The 20,656-nt window shown below is 36.5% G+C and overlaps 1 protein-coding gene across 1 annotated transcript; it reads left to right on the top strand.

Moving 5' to 3' along the window:
* The first annotated feature begins 1,297 nt into the window (after positions 1 to 1,297).
* On the top strand, positions 1,298 to 20,434 carry LOC129229756 (kinase D-interacting substrate of 220 kDa B-like). Its single transcript, XM_054864127.1, has 3 exons — positions 1,298 to 1,366; positions 9,424 to 9,503; positions 18,497 to 20,434. The coding sequence occupies exons 1-3, from the start codon at positions 1,298 to 1,300 to the stop codon at positions 19,545 to 19,547; spliced, it is 1,200 nt and encodes a 399-aa protein (XP_054720102.1). The 3' UTR covers positions 19,548 to 20,434.
* The last annotated feature ends 222 nt before the right edge of the window (positions 20,435 to 20,656 follow it).

The raw sequence follows: 20,656 nt of genomic DNA, 5'->3' as shown, positions 1-20,656 counted from the left end.
CAGTAACGAATTTTAAAGCTGACGCAAATTCCTTGTCCACAACATGAATGTTTTTGGAAGGAAGTATCGGCTTCTTTTATTGACTACTAAATATTGATTTCGTGAATGTTATGACATCCCTTTAACATCACTGACCGCAAAAGTTTCCACACCAAACTTGTCTACGCATTGCGTTGTTAGAGCATCAAATAACCGCTCAGCATCTTTCGTTTAGTTTTCTTTTTTTCATTCCAAATACTAAAGTTGATGAAAATAATTAGTGTGCTGTTTCATCCATGTTTGTGAAGATGGGAAGAAAAAGAAATTTTCTGACAAAAAAAAAGAAAAAGGTTAAGATTTTCGATAAGCTTGAATAACTACAAATCGTCGACGGTAGCACGAAAATAAGTATGAGTGAATCTTCCATTTGTAATTTTATTGTTATCTTAAAGTTCCATTCAAAATCTACTTTTTCAACATAACCACCTGCGTTATTTAAGCACTTGTCGAGGCGTGGAACAAGTTTTTCGATGCCTTCTGCAAAGGAATCCCGTCCAGTGTCTGATAACCATTGTTGGGTTGCAGTTTTCACTATTTCATCCGAATGGCACCATCGCTTTAAAGTTCTTGTTTTATGGGACCAAAAACATCAAAGTCAGGTTAAGGTGGCTTGGGAAGGTGATTCCACCCTTCCCACCTAAACTTGGTCTTCCCTCGCGCTCAATGTCGTCAATATCTGTGCGTCCATTCTCAAACATGTTGCACCATTTCATGATAGCTTGACATGACATTGCATTTTCACCATACACTTCATGCTACTGCACATAAATTTCTGTGCAGTTCCACCTTTTTGTCCTCAAAATTGAATCACTTCACGCATTTCCAATTTGGACGCTACCTGCAGCTGTCGAGACATGTTTGCGACTGATAATCAGAAAAACTGAACTTGTCTTGGGGAAGCCGCTACGTCGCAAGATAGAGGTACATGTATGAAGTGTTGCCAAAGAATTTCATTAAAATTGTCTTAGACGGAACAGATTTACGAAGAAATGCAACTAACTTTCTGACTGACCTACATATATTAGAAGCTACAATTTACGAAAACCTGTAGATAGTGTTTGGGCTTCAGGCTTCACTAGAGAAATGCAACCTGTTGCTGCCACTTATCTCGTCCAGAGTGAAGCTACATTTCTGGAAAATGTAGAATGCTGTTTGTTGTGTGTTATTCTGCGGGCTGTGACTGCTTGAATAAAGCAATTATTCTGTAGTGTATTTTTTCCTCTCCTGATGGAGTACCAATCTCTTTCAGGTCAATGCAATGTGCCAGGAGTTGGAAACAAAATTGAAAGAGTTACATTCCAGAACTGCGAACCTCCCGAGTGCCCAGGTACTGGTTTTTCAATTCCTAACAACCACCCAGGGAAGTTTTTAGTTTCTTTAAAGAAACGTCAGAAGTAAATTTCTAATGGTGAAAGAAAGGCTGGCGTGTTTTCTTGTTAAAAATTTGAGCATTTCCCCCCTGGCCTAAAAAGTGGGGAGGAGGCGTCCAGATGAGAGGATACTTTTAGGGGGCACTTTTTAATCAAAATATTGTATTAGGGTGCTTTTTTGTTTTTTGTACACTATATGCATTGTTATTAAATCCTGGTATTTTTCAATAGGACTTAGTTCTTTTAAGCAATCAATAAAAAGCTTTTCTAGTTTTGTAAAAAAAAAAAAACTGCTAAAAACTTGGAAAATTCATTTTATTATTCAAATTAAATAACAGTAAACTCCTGATTTTCCGCGAGTCATTTAATGTTCAGGAACATGTATTTTCGCAGTAAAAAGCAAACACCAATGGCTGTTTCTTTCATCAAAAAATTCTAAATAATGTCTTGTTTTTATTTATATACTAGCTGCGTTGCCCCGCTTTGCCCAGTCTACTTTGAAAATAAAAATTGTGTCAAGTGACGTATATACAGCAATCAGGCTAAAATAAAAGAAAAAAAAAACCATCATGCCAAATTTCCCCTCCAAACAATGATGACAGATATTAAAATACTTTTAAGAAATTAAAATGCGACAGAGGAATTTAAAAAGCATAACCATGGAAACACAAAGCAAAATAAGTTTAAGAACTGAAAATGAGAAAGTTGGAAATAAACAATGTTTTCAAAAAGCGTTACCATGGAAACGGAAAATAAAATATTTAAAAGCTTGTATAGAGAACAGATTTTTGAACTTCATTTAATTCACTTGTAACTGTTTTTTAATGGCGATAGAAGGTCAAACTTTCAACCATAGGCCGAGTTAGATCTGGAGTTAAAAAAGCAGCTCTTTCCAATGGTGTAAAAAAAAAAAACCTATGGGAGAATCCCTTCATTTTATTGAGAGGTTTAATGAAGAAAGTAATGCCTAAATTTCAGCTAAGCCTAAACAAATTCAACCAAAAAAAATGCAAATAGCTCCCATCATAATTAAGTTAGATCATTGAAACAAATTGCATAGAATGCGAAAAATTCTACTCTTTCCAACAATATATATTAATTAGGACTCGACCGATGCATCGGCGCCGATGGTTCAACAATTTAGCCATCGGCATTGGTATCGGCGGCCGATGCTAAATTGCAGGAAACATCGGCCCATCGGCCTTAAAAACATCAAAAAGCCGATGGAATTGGCCGATGTTTTTGAAAAAAAAAAAGGACCTTTGATGTTTTACCTTTTAATACAAAGTAAAGGTTGTTTTCATATAAAATTGCTTACTTGAATTTCAGTATGAATTTCTATTTTAGTCACCCATGAAAGAGTTTTTAATACTGCATTCAGGTACCAAACAAGTTAATTATTGCGTTGTTTCTTGCTGCTGGATGTACGTATGTATCTCTCATAAGTAATAACTCCAAAATGGTAAACTGTAGAAGGATAAGTTTTTGCATGTGGGGTGTGCGTACGTTCCAGTTGTGCACTTCCGTTTTTGTTTTCGATCCGGTGTTATAAAAAGCCTGTTTACTCATTTTTTGTGGCTATTAATTACTTATTTCAATGCAAAACTAATATAGCGTCTCAGACTGACGATCATTTGGTGATATATTGCTGAATTGGAGACGAAAGACCATGGAAACAAATATCAGATGGCGAAACTGGTTTTTGTGTCATTTTGTTAGATTCCTCTTGAGCCGACGGTGATTTTTAATTTTTCGATATTTGTAATATAAATCACAGTAATGCAGTCTTTTCTGTATCGCTTCGGCGGAATTACAAGTTTGGGGCTCGTCGAAATACATTTTGGGGCCCTATTTCTCTATCACAAAAATTGTAAAACATTTATCATAAGCTTTTTTGTAACTCCTGCTGTGTCTCTATGGTTAAGGGGCCTCTCGCGTATTTGTTGTATTTAGAATCCGCCACTGCACATCAAAACAAACTCGGGTGCAAGTTTTGAAAGGGTTTTCCTGCTAAATCTTTATGATTATTTTGAACTCTTTTTTTTACGACTAATTCTTGGATTTCCGAGAACACATGCGTGCCCCTCCTCCCACTTCCTCAATTTCTGAAATCAAACTCTAGTTATACTTCTGAGTTGTTTAAAACTAACACCATTCATAAAATTAGCTTTATCTATTGCTTAGAAAGAATTTAGAGCATTAATGTAAGAAATTGATTAAAGACGTTTTGAATGGTGACATAATTCGGAAATCGAAGGGACTTTTGAATTTTTTTCTTCAGACGTGCTGAAATAGATTCAGAAACTCTTCCGAGGCGTTGGTTTTAGCGGTTCTGTATTACAAATATTACGCCGAGGTTGGGACCGAAGTGTGAGTTAATGCAAAATAAGAGGGTGCCCCCCCCCCCCCATTTTGTAATGCGCCATTTTTTTTGTATCATTAATAGCGATCGATTTTTTTTCTGTTGTAAGTAACTATTTTTATGTATTTATATAAAATCAATGAAGTTATTTTCGTTTTTTATAGAAAAGTTTCAAGGTTTTTCTATTATGCAATTTTTTAAATTTTAGAAAATTATTGCTAAATTGTACAATTTAATTTGAACTTGTTTGTAAAGCTTCATAAAAGATTAAACAATCAAATTGTTCAATATTATGTGTGCAAACATCAGATCAAGTAGTATATGTATTCAGTTATTAACTTGGTGTAAATATTGAGTTTGTTTGTTGTAGCTGCGTTTTAAGAACCTCGCTCTTTTCATGGGTATTTTTTGTTTCAGCAAAATTTATGTCATTGTGTTTTAATTTTTTGAAAAATGCAAAATTTTTTATTCGTAAATTTTAAATAAGTATAAAAATATTCCTATTATGATTTAATATTGTAATTTATCTGTTACCTTTTTGTTTAATTTGATGACTAAAAAAGTCTAGGTGCAATCTTTGCACTTTAATTGTGTAATTTGTTTATGGTTTCATAGTTTCATTCTTTTTTTTTTTGACTGATTTAACAACATAATTTAATGTTTTTTAATTATGTTTAGTGTACCTAAATCCATACATCATTACAATATTACTGAAATCTTAGTTATATGCTCAATTAAAAAGAAAAATCAATTGGTTATTAAACAGTCACTTTGTTTTTCTTCCTTTTTTCTTTCTTTCTTTCTTTCTTTCTTTCTTTTTTTTTTTTTTTTTTTTGACTGTTGTTCTTTCTCTTTCATCATACAGCAGTCAAAAAAGGAGAAGCATAACTACACCTTATACAGATTGTATGCAGCACGATCCAAAAGTTCGGGGACAAGCTGTAAAAAACTTTACCCAGGATAGTTCACATTACAGAAGCACATCCACCTTCAAAAGGTTACCTTGAGGGACTATGTACTTCTGCCAGTGTTCATATAACTTTTGGAAGCTCTCCTGGAAGCCTATTTTTTGCTACCTTCTATGATGCAGCTTTATCTTCTCCTGACAGAAGAAAGCGGCGTCCATCCAAAAGTTTTTTTGCTGATAACAGGTAAAAGTCACACGGAGCTAAGTCGGAGGAAACTTTACGTTATTTGTTTGTCATATCAGAGTATTGACCAATCAAACCGTGCATCCTCAACATGAAAGTCGCCTTCTTCCCCACAATGAAGTTAAAGCAGCAGCTTAAGAGGCCTTACAGGAGTTTGCGAAAAATATCTTCCACGAGTGTTTCTAAAAAGCTATACGAACGTTGCCAGAAGTGCATAGTCGTTCAAGGTGACTATTTTGTAGATAGATGTGCTTCGGTAATGTGAACTATTCAGGGTTCGGTTTTATACAACTTACCCTCTAACTTTCAGATCATACTACGTACGTATCAGTTTTCAACTTACTATTTCATAACGCTTTTGAATGACGTAGTTTAGGCGCATGAAGACATCACAAGACAATTGCGATAAATAACTTAGGAGGCGTTCAAAATGGATGTTTCGATCATCTACATGTTCCTAGGTACATATGCATGTACAGATGTGCTGAAAAAACTTGTGAAGAAATTGGGTGATTGTACAATAGAAATTAAGGTCAAAATTTAATTTTTTTTTTGTGATTACAATTCCTTATTCGAAAAAAGAAAGTAAAGAGAAATGAATCAATGATCCTTTGAATCCCTGACAATTTTATCAATTTCTATTTTCTTTTTTTGGCCATCGGCCAACGGCAACGGCCATAGGCCATCGGCAATCGGCCATTTGGAGGAAAACAATCGGCCATCGGCGGTCTTTGAACTATCGACCAACAATCGCCATCGGCCAAAAAATGCCATCGGTCGAGCCCTAATATTAATATGTGCAAGTAATTTTTCACCCCTATTATCGGGAATTTATGAGAAAATTGGGTCTAAATTGGAATTAAAAAAGAACTATTCATCGAATTTTTTTTTGGAACTGGTCTGCAAACCTTTTCAGGACTTAAAGGAACAAACTGAAAATTTCAGCGAAATCGGCCGGGCAGTTCTTGATTTTAACGAGTTCAAACACACAGTCGCTCTTTGAGAACTTTATTTTATACTCTGTGGAGATTTATTGTGCGTTTTTCATTGTACCTACACTTGTTCTTTACCACTGTTAAGTTCTGTTGGGCAAAAATACAAAATGTTTTTGCTGTCTTGTATATTTTCACTGCTTGAAGAAAGTATTATGCATCAATACAGTTAGGTTTTTGCGGAAGGGACAATTTTTACCGTATATGGTATCTCATTTTAGCCTTTTCGCAGTTTATCTGCAATTTTTATTATCCCGAGCACAGTGGCGCAGCCACGGGAGGGGTTTTGGGGTTAAAACCCCTCCCAGAACACAAGCACATTCATTTCCTCCATTAAGATCAAGGGAAAAAACAGAGTATTTGAGTTTTTCCAAGCGGAATAGGTTTCAACAAAATATTTTACTGTTTTTAATAATCGGGAAGCAGTCAGAAATTACTTTTCAATTCTTAAATATAAAAGTTGTATTTCATGATAAGCACCCCACGTCCCCCTGGTATAAGATAGCTAAAATGGTGTCAATAAACCTCTACAGAGTATCATGATCCCTCAGCACTTCCATCTCTGCACAACTCCTTTTTAGGGACATCTAGTGAGAGGAAGCCTACCGCACCTGATTTTCTGAGGCTCTTAACCAATTCTCATAGAAAGACCGAAACCGTTACTAGCTAGCATTTGACATTCAAAAATACATGAATGTATTTGAGGAGGAGCTTTTAAGTGATCTCGCGAAAAACACTCAAAAAATGAATATAAGATTAGAGTAAAACTAATAATAAATATTCTGTGCTTTTCCCACTTTCTTCGTTTCATAGTGACATCAATACGAATTATTAATTGTTTTTAAGAAGTTAACTTAGAATGAATAATCACTAATCTGTAGAAATTCTTTGATATTGAATAATTACGCACAAGGGCACCCATATGCAAAATTTTAAGGGAGGGCTCAAAAATTTTTCCCATGGTTTAGCAGAATATTTTCCCCATGGAAACCGATTTTAGTACAGATTAAAGATGTTAAAATTTGACATTTTTTTTTATAACCTATTCATTATTGGCTCATATTATTCATTAATGACTGGAAAAGAAATTTTTATGCATTTTTGCAAAGAAAAAAGCACTAAAAGCAAGGAAGTTCTCATTTCTAAGGGGGGGCTTAAGCCCCCCACCCTCCTATATAGGCGCCCTTGATTACGCATTGTAAATGAATGGGAAAGAAAGCAACAATTTTTGATTTTGAAAACCCCTCTCAGAAAAATTTTCTGGCTGCGCCACTGCCCGAGCACCCCACTTCTGCAGGTAATCGAGAATTTACTGCAGGTGGAAAATAAGAAAATCCTGTTTCGGGCTTGCCTGAATATTTACTTTTGAATGTTCGTTTTTGTGATTATGTTGTGTTAAAACTTCAGAAGGACAATCCATAAAGGTGCATAAAGAAAGGGGTGTATAAGGAACTATAGAAAGAAGGACTGGGCACATCAAGCGGTACTACAAAAGGGGCAGGGGGCACTGCCCTCCCGAAAATGTCTGTGGGACACACTAGAATTTTTTTTTTTGTCAAAAAATTAAAGATTTAAAATTGCAGTCTGGGGGAAAATTGATGAAATCCCATGTTTGAGTAAGCAAGTTCTATTAAATCATTCCTTGATGTGTAACAATGTGTATCAGAGTTTAAATGCAGAGTTAAAACATCAATGCTGCATTTACAGCTGTTCTCAGTGTTTTTCATATATTTTTGATTTACAATAACAGGTCCAATCTCGAGCTTTTTGGTTCGTCTGGGTTCTTCTTTTTCTTGTGCAGTTTGTTTCTTAAGAAATCAACTTGGAGTTCGATTTCTTTTAAATGTAATTCAGCTTCCAATAAAAAATTATTTTTATTACATTAAAGTTTGAAGTCGTCCAAATTGTGCTACTGACTAATCTTAGAAACTAGTATGCTGTGGCTATCACAAAACTTTCTTTTATATCTATAGTAGCTTTTTAGCTGCTTCACTCAGCTTTGCTTGGCTCTGCCTCTAAAATAAAAGCTATGTCAAGTGGTGCATGTTCAACTGGAACATAAAAAAAAGTCTAAAATTTCTCAACAAATTGTGGAAAATAACCAAAACGGAAAAATTTTAAATCCTCAATGACAAGAAAAGCCTCAAAACAAAAGTAAGAATTTTATTTGTTCACAGTTCAGAAAAAAATGGAAATAGACCTTTCTTCTCTATGATTTTATTCATTTTATTCACCCTAACTAAATCCGAGCTCCCGGCAAATGATAAATATCTGATTTAATATTAATGTTCCTTTACTTAAAACAGCGTGTAACTTTTCAGCTAGTGATTTTCCAGGCTTCTTGGTTTTGAAATCTGAAGAAAGTAAATCTTCTTCTCTCAGATTTATTTTTCAGAGGCTTTCAAATGAGACTGAAATCAAGAAAATCGGATAATTATTTCGAATAGAAAGAGCCATTTAATGCCCTTTTCAGATCCTAAAATATTTTTGGCCTTATTAGAACCCACCACATCAGCTTTGTTTCAGAAGTACCTCCCTTCTAAATTTGGTAATCCTATGCAAGTACAAAGTTCGTTGTTTTATGTTTACATCTGCAAATACATGCCTCAAGCGAATTTTCAAAATCGGGAGGTTTTCAATGATCAAAATATTGGCGATTTTAATTTGTTGCTGTTAAACTTGTTACACCAGTACTTGCGCAGGGAATATTTTTTTTTTTGCATACATAAACAAAGAATAGGGAAATATCTACTTACATTGGATTATGATAAAATAGCAGGCAGGGCTCGATTAAGATATGGAGGGGCCCTAGGCTAAATACTTTTGGCCCCCCCCCCCCCTTTAGTCAAACTTTATAACTTTAGCCGTTAGCTGAAACAATTTTAGTCATAAACTACAGTAATTTCTGCCACTTGGGGGGCCCTAGGCCAGGGCAAGTTGGCCTATTTATTAATCAAACCCAGGGGTTACCAAAATAAAATTACTCTTTTTCAGCTGTACTACAGCCCGATACAGGCCAAGGCCTTCTCTATCTGCTTCCTCTAGGCGCCATGACTTTATATGCTAGATTTATCCTCTTTATTCTCAAGATCTCCAAACATCTAGCTACATGATACAACAACCTCGATGTTTCTCCTAGTACCCCCAGTCTTCAAGGAAAAAACTTAATTTTTTTAAAAACTGGCTCCAAATAAAAACTAGCTACATGTGGAAAAACATGTCTCAGCCATCTGAGTCTATTGAATTTAATAACTCTTAATACATCGTGTTGTCTGTATTTATTGTGTACTTCATGGTTGTATAAACTTCTCTATTTTCTTTTACTGGTTCCGAAATTGACAAAATGATCTTTCTTTCAAAAATGAGAAGCCTGTTTTCCCCTTTTTTGTTAATTGCCCATGTCTCACTACCGTATAAAACAATCGGTCTTATGAAGGATAGCTTTATTTTTGTATTAATGGAGGGGAATTCGGACAGCTCCTAAAAACTTTGTGTTCCCTCTATTCCAGGGAAGTGGCAGTGGAGCGAATCGTGATCAGCCATCAACATCAAAGCGTCAGGAAGGAGATTCAGGAGGACAACTTCCCAAGTAAGTTATCTGTTGATGAATCACCAGAAAGTGACATTGTGTGGTAATTAAATGGGAAGGGAAGCCTTGATCTGCTCTATCCATATTGTGTGATTCCTGGAGATGTAAAATGTCTTGAAATTTTGAGGTGGTAGGGAAAACAAAAGTTGTTTTTTATCCTAGGAAAATTGGTGAAAAAAGTAGAAAAATTGATTTTTTTCGTCAATTAATATGTATCGTAACAGCCATATTTTCTTTGAAAACACAAAAATTATTAAACATTTGAAGGTAACTAGGGGGCTTCTCGCTTACACTCACACATTGGTTACCAAAGTATTAGTCTAGTATTATTTGTATTGGAAAAGGTGTAGTTTTTTTTTTTTTTTTTTTTAATGGAATCTTATAAGAAACCCTTATGATTTTCATACATTTAATGGGGTCAGTTACTTTCACATGCAACTCGGGAATTAGATTATTATGAAGCAAAAGTTTGTGATTCCGTCATCTTTTGAGAGAAGTATGCAAGGGAACATTTTGTACTAAAATTACAACTATAATATAATTTTTGCTTCGTATAGGATTGGTGGGGTTAAGTGGGTCGCCCCCTTAAAATTGAAATATGGATAAAGTTTTAAAACTTTTTTACACTGATCATGTTAAATTTCATCACAGTGATTGGTTTTGCATATATTTGGGTTTCATGCAATTTTTTTTCTAGGTTATAGCACGAAATCGAAAACAAAATGTATTTTTTTTTCCCCGATTTCATTTTCCGAGCACATTTTAAACAGACGCAGCCATTTAGTGTTTCCAATTTCTTTCGCAGCTTAGTTTTTTCTAGTTTACCGAAATCAACCTTAATCACCTTAATCTACTGCATTACGTTTATAGAATACACTGTTATATGTTGAAAGTAAAATATGTACCTATAGGCTTTCAATAAATTTAACAGTTGTATTTTTTTTTTCTGTCAAACAGATTTAAAAGACAGTAAATATCTCGTAAACAGATGCGTTTATAAACAAATAGTTCATACTTAAAATTTACATACTTTATCAAGTAAAACGGCCTTACTCCTTTATTAGATACGCTTGATTTAAATTTAAATTAAAGGGGGTGACCCACTTAACCCTTATTATGGGGTAAGTGGGACACCCAGCTGATTTTTTTTTTTAAATGCAATCGACAAGAATATTTAAAGTATTATTTTAGAAAATAATGATGGTCTGTAGTTGAATAATAATGTCTAAGATAAAATAAGACATTAAGTTTAAATTTTTTAGTTTCATAACTTTTGTATAAGGTTTCAAAAACAAACTGTTCTCAAAAGGGGTCCCACTTACCCCAACCAACCCTATTTACTGATGGCAGTGCAGAAAAGATTGCGGTGAAAAAACCCTACAATGTTCACACTGTAGAGACTAAGCAGCTTAAAAACATTTCATGGTCGTTAATTAAACTATGTTCAGTGTCAAAATATGTGTGTATATATATTTTACATTGTCTAACAATTGCAAAGAGCAAACGACTTCTGGCATTCTCTGAAAGCAGTGATTTAGTAAAAAATGTTAGAATGAGTGTTTTAAGAGCCAAAGAACCAATCCCAGTGGCGCGACAGCCCATGGGGCTAAGGCCTACTGTGCCTATCTCTGTCTTCCTGATCAATGGCTCTAGAATGCCAGGCAGATGTTCGGGTTAGGTGGTCAGCCGAACACGCAACCTCCAAGAGTTTAGTTTCCAAGCACGCTCGGTACTCATTTTATCGACACAGGGAACAGATTAACGGCCGAGTCGACCATGTCCAACCTGGGAATAGAACTGGGCCTGTAGCATGGAAGAACGAAGCGTGAGCTACTGGGCTTTAAGAGCACTTGAAGATAATTTATGAAGAGAGCGATGGGCTAGGGAGCCTTTACAAGAAAGGTCTAAACACAGATCAGTCAGAAACGCAAATGCTGCCGATAGGCTTAGGTGCACAAATGTACGCCGTGTACTCCATATCGAGTGAATCCCGCAAATGTTTCCGAACACATTTGCGAAGTGATCATGCACTTTACTGGAGAAAAAGAGTTGAACTATGACTGATAGTAATAAAACGGAAGAAAAATATTATTAGAGCAAAAAAAATTGTGCTTATTATAACACTGATACTTATACCATATCTCGAATAACATTTGTTTCATCTGATAGTAATGTGCCTTTTAAATTCAAACGTAAACAATTTCCTGCTTGATTAGCCTTCCCAATGATTATAAATAATGCACAGGGTCAAGCTGATTTAGTGAAAACATATTAGCAGAGTAGTATCAGGTCTTCACTATTCAATTTGTTGCTTTACTTTGTCTCTGAGGATGCAGTTCTTAACATCAATGCATTGGAGAAGTATGTGACATGTTTCATTATTAGAATTGTCCAGTAAATTCCTTTACAGTTCAAGTGTATGTGGGATAACATAATATACAGTCATCCCTCGCTACTTCGCACTTCGACTTTCTCAACTTTGCTACATCGCGATTTTTTCTAGGGGTTTTTCTTTTTTTTTTCAAATATAGTAATTAGCCTTTTTCATGCACTTTAACTTTTTTCTACAAAAGAATAACAAAGCATATGTCTTTTAAGTAAGGTAAGCTTTTAAATAAGGTCTGAGGGGCTATATTGTAAGTGGAGGTATAAAATCGCCAAAGAAAGTGTAGGGGATTGCTATCTCATTTTAACCGTTAAGCACTAACTGGAAAGTATAAATCACTGTATTCCAGGGGATAAATACATCTGTAAATGGTGTTCAACTATGTACTAGCTTTTAAGTTGTAAACGTAAATGTAGAGGAAGAATGGGGGTTCCTACGGTCAGTAACGGGCAATTGATTCATCATCGAACAAGTTGAGGTTTTTTCATGGACTAGTAGTAATGTGTAAGAACTATGTGTGCGTGTATAGTTTATTTCCCAATAATTAACAATGTGATATCTATTACGTCTAACATAACCAATTTTCTCATATTTTGTACAATATATTAAGTAATACAAATGTAATGGTGGCTAAGGGTACTGTTTTATGTCTAAGGGGCCCTAACTATGATAAAAAACTATTTAAATTGCTGTAAGTAAGTTTTATGTGCTCTAATTAGAAAAATTATACAGAATCCTACTTCGAGGAAATTCAGTTATCGGGGTAAAGTTTGGAACGAATTAACCACGATAAACGAGGCTGACTGTACACTAAAAAGGGGTTGGAAAAAAAAACTTCAATTTTCACAGGTTGCAGTAAGTTGCAGGGCTGTGAAGTCGGCCTGATTTTTTGAGCAAAAGAAAGTTTTAAAATTTCAAGAGTTGGAGCCTGTAATTTTCAAGTACAATTATAACCTTTTACATAAATTCAGATACAAAATATTTTTTCCACTCACATTTTCATACGGAAATTTGAAACAAAATGATAAACAAATTTAAAAAAAAAAGACTTCATTCTAATCATAAATGGATCATTGCGCTTATAAATTGTACTTGCAAAGTGTTTTCAACCATTAATATGCCTTCTGACAACAAGAATTTAAAACTTTTAACACCTTTTGTCAATTCCCATACATCCCTTTAAGAGCTCTCCCGCTGATGTCATAAAATCTTCAAAAACAGTGATTTTTTCAAAACTTTATAACTCGGTGAATTTTGGTCTTAGAAGAGTGATTTTTTTTAAAGGTTTTAAATGCTAGTGAGTCGAGAGTATTTTACTAAATGTAATTGCTAGGGCTGGTGGACAGTATAAAAAGTTACATTTTGTAATTTTTTCAAAATTTGATTTTTCGACAAAATTTTCGTGAATTTTGGATTCCTTATGAAATTGAAAGATATTTTCCAACTGGAACCATACGCTTATCTATAACAAATTAAAAATTAGCAATTGGTCTACAATTAGGGTGAACACCCTGTATATATAAAGGGTGTTTTTTTAGAGGTATAGAACTTTAGGTTCAAATAAAACACAGTTAAATGTTGTTAATTGCCATGAATCTTGCTTTATTCGAAAGATTATTCTTTGCCATTTTTATTTAAATATGATTTCTGGCATATGGCCACCTCGGCTGACTCGAAGAAAGTCCAATTGGAAAGTCCAATTTTCTCACTTTTTGCAGCAATAGAGGCCGTATGTCAGTAATAAGGTGGCGAATGTTCTCTTTCAAGACGTCAATCGTCTGTGGCTGATCGGTGCAGAGCAGAGACTCCACATAGCCCCACAAAAAGTAGCCCAGCGGTGTTAAATCGTATGATCTTGCAGGCCAATTCACGGGTCCATTACGCGAAATTATTTGTTCATCGAACGTTTCTTTCAATAAATCAATTGTGACCTAAAATGACCTTAATGCATGTAAGAATTAAACATGTACCCTTGTGCGGTAAGGATAAATGATAAAATTTATGATAAAAAATTCAAGCACGCAAAAAGGACATCTTCTTCCTTAGATTGTTAAGACGGTGTTGTTTGGTGATAAACCGTTAAGATCAGTTTTTTGAATCCTGACAGTTTCTGCAAGCAACGCTGCAGTTTACACTTATTTTTTTGCAGCCACATTTTGTGCTACATCCTTTCGATACAAGCAAAATATGCGGAAAGAATTATTATTTTGCGAAGTTGTTGTAGGTGAAGACATGGATCTTGTTTCGCTATTAATAATTCTAACTACAAGTGATAGTAATATCCTTTTCGTGAAAACCAGGGAAGGTAAAGTGGATACCAAGATATTTTGCACGCAAGAATTGCAAAACACTTGAGAGCTTAGGGATCAAATTTTTTTTTATCTCTGCTTTCTAAGGTTGCAACATGACATCAACTACATATAATAAAGGTGAAGCAAAATTCATAAAATTGTTGCAGAGAACTAAATCGTTGATTTGCATTCTGGAACCATTCTAGAGCGAGGGCGCCCATATAGGGGGGCAAGGGTAATCGAGCCCCCCCCCCTTGAAATTAGAACTTCCTTGCTTTTGGTCCTTTTTTCTTTGCAAAAATGTAAAAGCATTTATTCTCCAGCCATTAATGAATAAGTTATTAAAAATCAGAGCCGTGTTCAAGGGGAGGGTTTTAGGGGTTAAACCCCTTCCATTGGGGAAAAAATAATGTCAAAAGAAGAAGTTAGTGTCCACATTAGAGGGATTTTACTGTAGTTGACGAAAACTTTAATGGAAAAATGTGAAAGTTTGAGCAGGGCTTAAAAAAAGCAAAAAAAAAAAAAAACTTTCTTTCTGGTGTTTTTTCACAAATTAAGGCTGTTCGAGCTTTACCAACTGGAATAACCTTTTAGAAAAACTATGGTGGAAGAACCGCTGAATGATTTGTAATCACAAAGTATTAACGACGGTAACAATGCTCAAGGAGAAGGCTATGATGAATGCGGTATATGTTGCAGCTATGTAGATGCATTGAAGGAATTCGGTAATCTAATTTGCATCTGCAATAAGCTCTTTCTTGTTTATTAAGCAGAATATGAAGCCGCTATACATGCTACATTGTAAAAGACTTTGTGGGCAGTTTTTAATATTAATTGTAGTATACCGCATTAGTAAACAAATTTGATTAAAAAAGAAACAAACAAGGTTGGAGTAAAAAGACGTAAAATGAAGGAATGCTGCTGCTATTTGCACAGAGGGGGGGGGGGGGAAGTACGGCAGTTTGTACAGGTCTTTAAAGCCCATCCTAGGATTGCAATTTAACGTAAAACAAAAGTTTGGTAGATTGAAACCCCCCCCCCCCTCGGGTAAGGATGTGGAAGTTTTAAAACCCCTCCCTTTATGAAAATATGGACACGGGCCTGTTAAAAATGAAATATTTTAGTGACTCTAATCCGTCCTGAAATCCCTTTCCACGCAGAAAATACCCTCCTAACCCCATGGGGAAAATATATCTGAGCCCCCCCTTACAATTTTGCCTATGGGCACCTTTGTAGCGGAGGCAGGCCAAACATTTTTCTTGGCCGTACATGGGAATGTTTTAAATGCAATTTTTTCTGGATGAACACTGGTTTATATCTTTCCAGAGCGTAGCAAGGACGGAAAAGCCATACTTTGCGTCCTTGCCTCCAAGTGAGGATGTCACAAAACGTTAACACAAATTTAATACGTTCAGAGTTATAGCGACACGTCTAATAAAAGCGGTTGGAAAGACCACTACCAGCTGATCTTTGGGATGAGAAAAAGCCAATCACCAAATAACACCGTTTTAACAGTCTGAGGAAAAAGATACCCTTTTTGCATGTTTGAATTTTTTATCAAAAATTTTATCATTTTTCCTCACCGCACAAGGGTAGACGTTTATTTCTTACATGCATTAAGGTCATTTTGGGTCTTGGTTGACGTAAATGACATAAAAGAGTTCATTTATTTAAAAACAAGCGGTTAATATGTCTTTCGCAGAGTCCCAAAAATGAAAAAAGTAGATAGTTTTCAGAATATCACGAATTTGGAAACACATTGTCTCTGCAGCTATTACAGTTATAACAAAAACACATTTTTAGAGGTAATTTTCTGTTCTTTTATTTAACAATTGATGATTTTGCTCTCAAGAGAAAAAATTGTGAGATAAAAGACGAAAGCTGAAAAAACAGAATCCAAGATAAACCGAAAAAACGGAATCCCAAGATAGTGGCACGAGCTCCCCTCAAAACCCCTCTACCACCGGAGACTTTTAGTATGTTTGTTAGAAGACCTTTTGTAGATGCGTACCAATTTTCATAACTAAAGGTTTATTTTTACCCTCATTTTGGGTCTTCGTTTGCTGGACTATGGTGGAAGAACAAAAAAGAATGAAAAGAACGCCTGCACATATTTTTGTCTTTCTACATTACTCGCCTCCTTCCTCCCCCACCTGCCTTCTAGTTTCAAGAAAATCTTTCAAATAACCTGCACTATTTCTGACCGAAAAGAGGAAAGAAACACATCGAATAAATCCTTGGGGAGCTCCAAAAATAGAAAAGAGCATTTTCCAAAAATTCACTAACATTAAAATTAAATTTCTCATCAACTATTATAGATACAATGAAAGTGAAAAAAAACCTTTTTAAAGATACTTTTACTTTCTTAAATTCATTAAATAAAGATTTTGTTTGGAAGTAAATAATTTTTGAGATATAAGACAAAAACTGAAAACACGCACTTTAATTTCGAGATGGTCATGGGAGCTCCTTCCCTGCCACCGGGAACTTAAAGTACCCTCACCTGCTTTCCAGTTTCAAGAAATCAAATCACCATAATGACCTTCACTACTTCAGACTGAAAAAAGAAAAGAATCACATCAAATCAATCACTGAGGAGGCTTCAAAATTAGAAAAGGAATTCAGGAGCCCTTCCTGTACCTGTGTGCCAATTTGCAAAACTACATGTTTTTATGTTTTTTCAAACCTAGCGCCTACAGGGAAATTCAAGGCAAATTAGCTTCAAAAAAACATTGTTAGAATATATATGAAGAACATGTATAGAAAATATCTTTCTGATTCATATGATTCTTTCTTCAATTTCAAACAGTTCAAATCCCTTCAAATTAGCGCCTACGGGGAAGCTAAAAGTCAATATAGATTTTGAACTTAAAGGTAGATTTGGTTCAAACAAATTTTGTTGGAAATAGCTCTTGATGATCAACCCTCAACTCCTAGAACTTTACAGGGAAAATGACTGACTCCAGTGCATGGAATTTTAAAGTTTTCGACTCTGATTCTGCCTTTTTTATAAAGTCTAACTCTGACTCCGTAAACACCGGCGGAGTTGCGGACTTTGAGAGAAAGTGACCGATTCCGACTCTGAGTCCTTGAATTAAAAACCTTCAAAAACCCTGATTCTTACTCCTTGACCACAAAAGAAGATTTACTAACTACTATAGATACAATAAAAAATAACAAAAAAAAATTTGAAGATAATTTTACGCTCTTTAATTCAACATATAACGATTTTGTTCGCAAGTAAATAGTTTTGAGATATGAAATGAAAACTGAAAAAAAAAAACACCTAAAATCATAGGTGGCGCTGCGAGCTCCCCCCCCCCTACCACCAGGGACTTTTAGTATGTTCATCAGGAGCCCTTCCTTTACATGTGTGCCAATTTGCAAAACTACATGTTTTTTTGTTGTTGTTGTTTTCACCCTTATTTTGGACTTTGTTTACTGGACTACTATGGGAATGAAGTGGCCTCACCAAGGTCTTTCGAACAGAAAAAAGTTGGTTCGAATCGGACTAGTCATTCAAAAGTTATCAATGAGAGGAGGGGGAGTTTACAGCAGACAGACAGAATGAGAGACATTTCCCCATCTCCACTCCTATTTTCCAATTTTTAGTTTTTCAATATATGTTTCATTATTTTGTTTATTTTTCCTTTTTGTTTTTCGCGATATTTTTAAGATGCATTAAGCCTTCCTTCATGCTTTTTTTCTGACTTTTACTGGGAACTTTGACTAACCCTTTCAGGGGCAGTGGTTGCGCTGTGAAACCACTAATTTATGAATTTTTTTCTCACTTTTTTCCCGAGTCCTCTTCTTTTAAGTTCAATGAACAACATTAGATGTCAGAATAACAAAAAAAAAAAAAATTTCGTAGACTCAATTTCTTGTTCAAATCATCAAATTTTCAATTTTTTGTTTACCCCAAAAAATTGGAATTTTTTTCAGATTTTTAAAATTTTAAATTAGCGCTGAAAGAGTGCATCATTTTTCTTCTTTTATTCCTGAGGTAGTCAATCATATTGTTCGAAAAGATTCAAGCTCATTTTTACATGCATAGACATGTTTTTGTCCTTCCCCAGGTGGGGGGTGTGAATAAATGGGGACACCACCCCAAGTGAAAAAAATTCTGAAAAAAATTTTTTAAACTGAAAAATCTATGTCTAGATGATCAAATAAACCCATTTGTGGTGTTTTTTCTTAAGATTTCTCAAAAATTAATGACGCGCCCCTGAAAGGGTTAAAAATGAAAAAAATGAGACCGTGAAGAGTTTTTTGTCTGAGTGGAATGTGTGTTAATGTGGGACTCCTTTCCCTTGCAGGAGACGTCGGTCCTATAAGGAGGCGGACGGAGAGGGGAGAACTGCGTTACACTGGGCGGCCTGGAGGGGAGAAACGGAGAAGGTGAAGCTGCTGCTCGAGGGAGGATGGGACACAAGGGCAAGGAACAGTATGTTATCGACGCCCCTCCACGAGGCGCTCCGTCGGGGGAAGGAGGCCACGGCAGAGGTGCTGCTGGAGGCCGACTTCATGATGGACGGAGCAGATAGATGTGGGTGGACCCCTCTGCATGCTGCTGCAGGGGGGGGATGCGTGGCAGCCATCGGGAAACTGCTCGCTGCCGGAGCAGATTCAAGCCTGACGGATAGTCAGGGACGGACGCCCCTCCACAGGGCTCTTCTTGACGGGAGGGAGGCTGCAGCAGAGCTGCTTTTGGGGGCCACCCCCGAACTGGACCGCACAGACACTGAGGGGCGCACACCTCTTCATGATGCTGCAAGCAGAGGTTATGCGCGTATAGTGAGAGAGCTGCTGTCGAGGGGCGTGCGTCCTCATGTGAGATCTGACGAGGGAGTGTATCCCCTGCAATATGCCGTGTGGGGAGGCCACGATGAGGTGGTGAGGATGCTCTTGGCGGCATATGCCTTGAGAGACGTCCGGATCGACTGGGCGGAGATGGAGCTCCGGCGGAAGCAGAAGAAGAAACGCTGCATCAAGCTACTCTCTGATTGCAGGGCCGAGATCTGCAGGATGAAGGACACCCGGGTGGAAGGGTCCGGGGTGTCCTTCTACGACGTCGCGACAAGACACACGAGCAGGGTGGCGAGGCGTCTCTCCGCAGAAACCATCCGACGACTGCTGCTCTCCGATCACTTGGTGGAGCGGTTCCCCGTCTACGGAGAACTCCTCTCCCTCAAGCTGAGGGAACTCGAGGAGAGGAGGTTCCTCTCGGATCGCTGCCGGCAGTGCTTCTCCCTTCTAGCCCGTCCCCTGCCCCTGACGTGCACGGACATCATCCTCCCGTGCCTGACCGACGAGGACATGCGGAACTTCATCCGTGCCTTCGGATACGAGTTTCGGAGATGCCCGTGAAGTGCCTCGCATGAAAAAAGATCGGTGAACAGATGCTTTGTTGTTAAATGTCCTTTGCAGTTGGACCCGCATCCGGTGCGTCCCGTTTCAGACGCGAATCTTCCACCTTTTGATGTGAATCTTAGTGCTCATTCACCATAGACTTTTTCCATGAAGATTTCTGGTATGGAAACCTTAGTGCTCATTCACCGTAGACTTTTTCCATGAAGATGGCTGGTGTGGAAACCTTAGTGCTCATTCATCATAGACTTTTTCCATGAAGATGGCTGGTGTGGAAACCTTAGTGCTCATTCACCGTAGACTTTTTCCATGAAGATGGCTGGTGTGGAAACCTTAGTGCTCATTCATCATAGACTTTTTCCATGAAGATGGCTGGTGTGGAAACCTTAGTGCTCATTCATCATAGACTTTTTCCATGAAGATGGCTGGTGTGGAAACCTTAGTGCTCATTCATCATAGACTTTTTCCATGAAGATGGCTGGTGTGGATTTTTCTTTTTTTTTTTTCAAAATGCCTTTTTGACTTCTCTTTCTGTTTTCGGCAGAATCGAGAGTGCGAAGGTGTCATTACTGTTTCGTTCCCAAAGTCGACAGCTTCTCCGTCGACCGCCCTACGTCTGAACATTTACTGTCGGAAAGTGGACGGTTCCTTTCACACGTATGCATCTGGTTTGTTTGTGAATGTGAAAAGTACAGACGGTGGACAATAATATTTTGATGAACCTTTTAATCTTGGATATGTGTTTTTGATCATTTTACATCAAAACAAATCATTCCTTCATATGTTTCAGAATGGTTTTGTATGTGTTTGTGCTTCATTTGTGATTTTTTTTCATATGTATCAAAGGCTACTTATAAAGCTACACAATAAAAAGGGTGGTTAAACCATTCAAGTCATCTGTTTTATCATACAATACTGGCACGAAAGAAATAAACGGAGCCGAAAAGCTTAGTGGGCATACTCGTTGTAAAGGGGAATAAAGGGCAAAGTGAAATCGTTTAGATCACTTCCCTTTGCAAAATAAACAAAAGGACAGTACATAAAGAAAGAAAAATATATTTTATAATAACACTTTCATTGAATTTTTCACTTTGTTTTTCTAATAAAAA

The sequence above is a fragment of the Uloborus diversus genome, chromosome 9, assembly GCF_026930045.1.
Source record: "Uloborus diversus isolate 005 chromosome 9, Udiv.v.3.1, whole genome shotgun sequence".
Taxonomy (NCBI): domain Eukaryota; kingdom Metazoa; phylum Arthropoda; class Arachnida; order Araneae; family Uloboridae; genus Uloborus; species Uloborus diversus.
The sequence above is the reverse complement of the archived record's forward strand: the minus strand, read 5'-3'. Positions and strand labels throughout refer to the sequence as shown.

What these genes read in the sequence shown, in the direction of transcription:
- LOC129229756 (XM_054864127.1), top strand. Translation starts at nt 1,298, where the DNA reads ATGTGCCAGGAGTTGGAAACAAAATTGAAAGAGTTACATTCCAGAACT. An exon ending in CGAACCTCCCGAGTGCCCAG is followed by an intron (nt 1,367 to 9,423) that starts GTACTGGTTTTT and finishes CCTCTATTCCAG; the next exon opens with GGAAGTGGCAGTGGAGCGAA. An exon ending in TCAGGAGGACAACTTCCCAA is followed by an intron (nt 9,504 to 18,496) that starts GTAAGTTATCTG and finishes TTTCCCTTGCAG; the next exon opens with GAGACGTCGGTCCTATAAGG.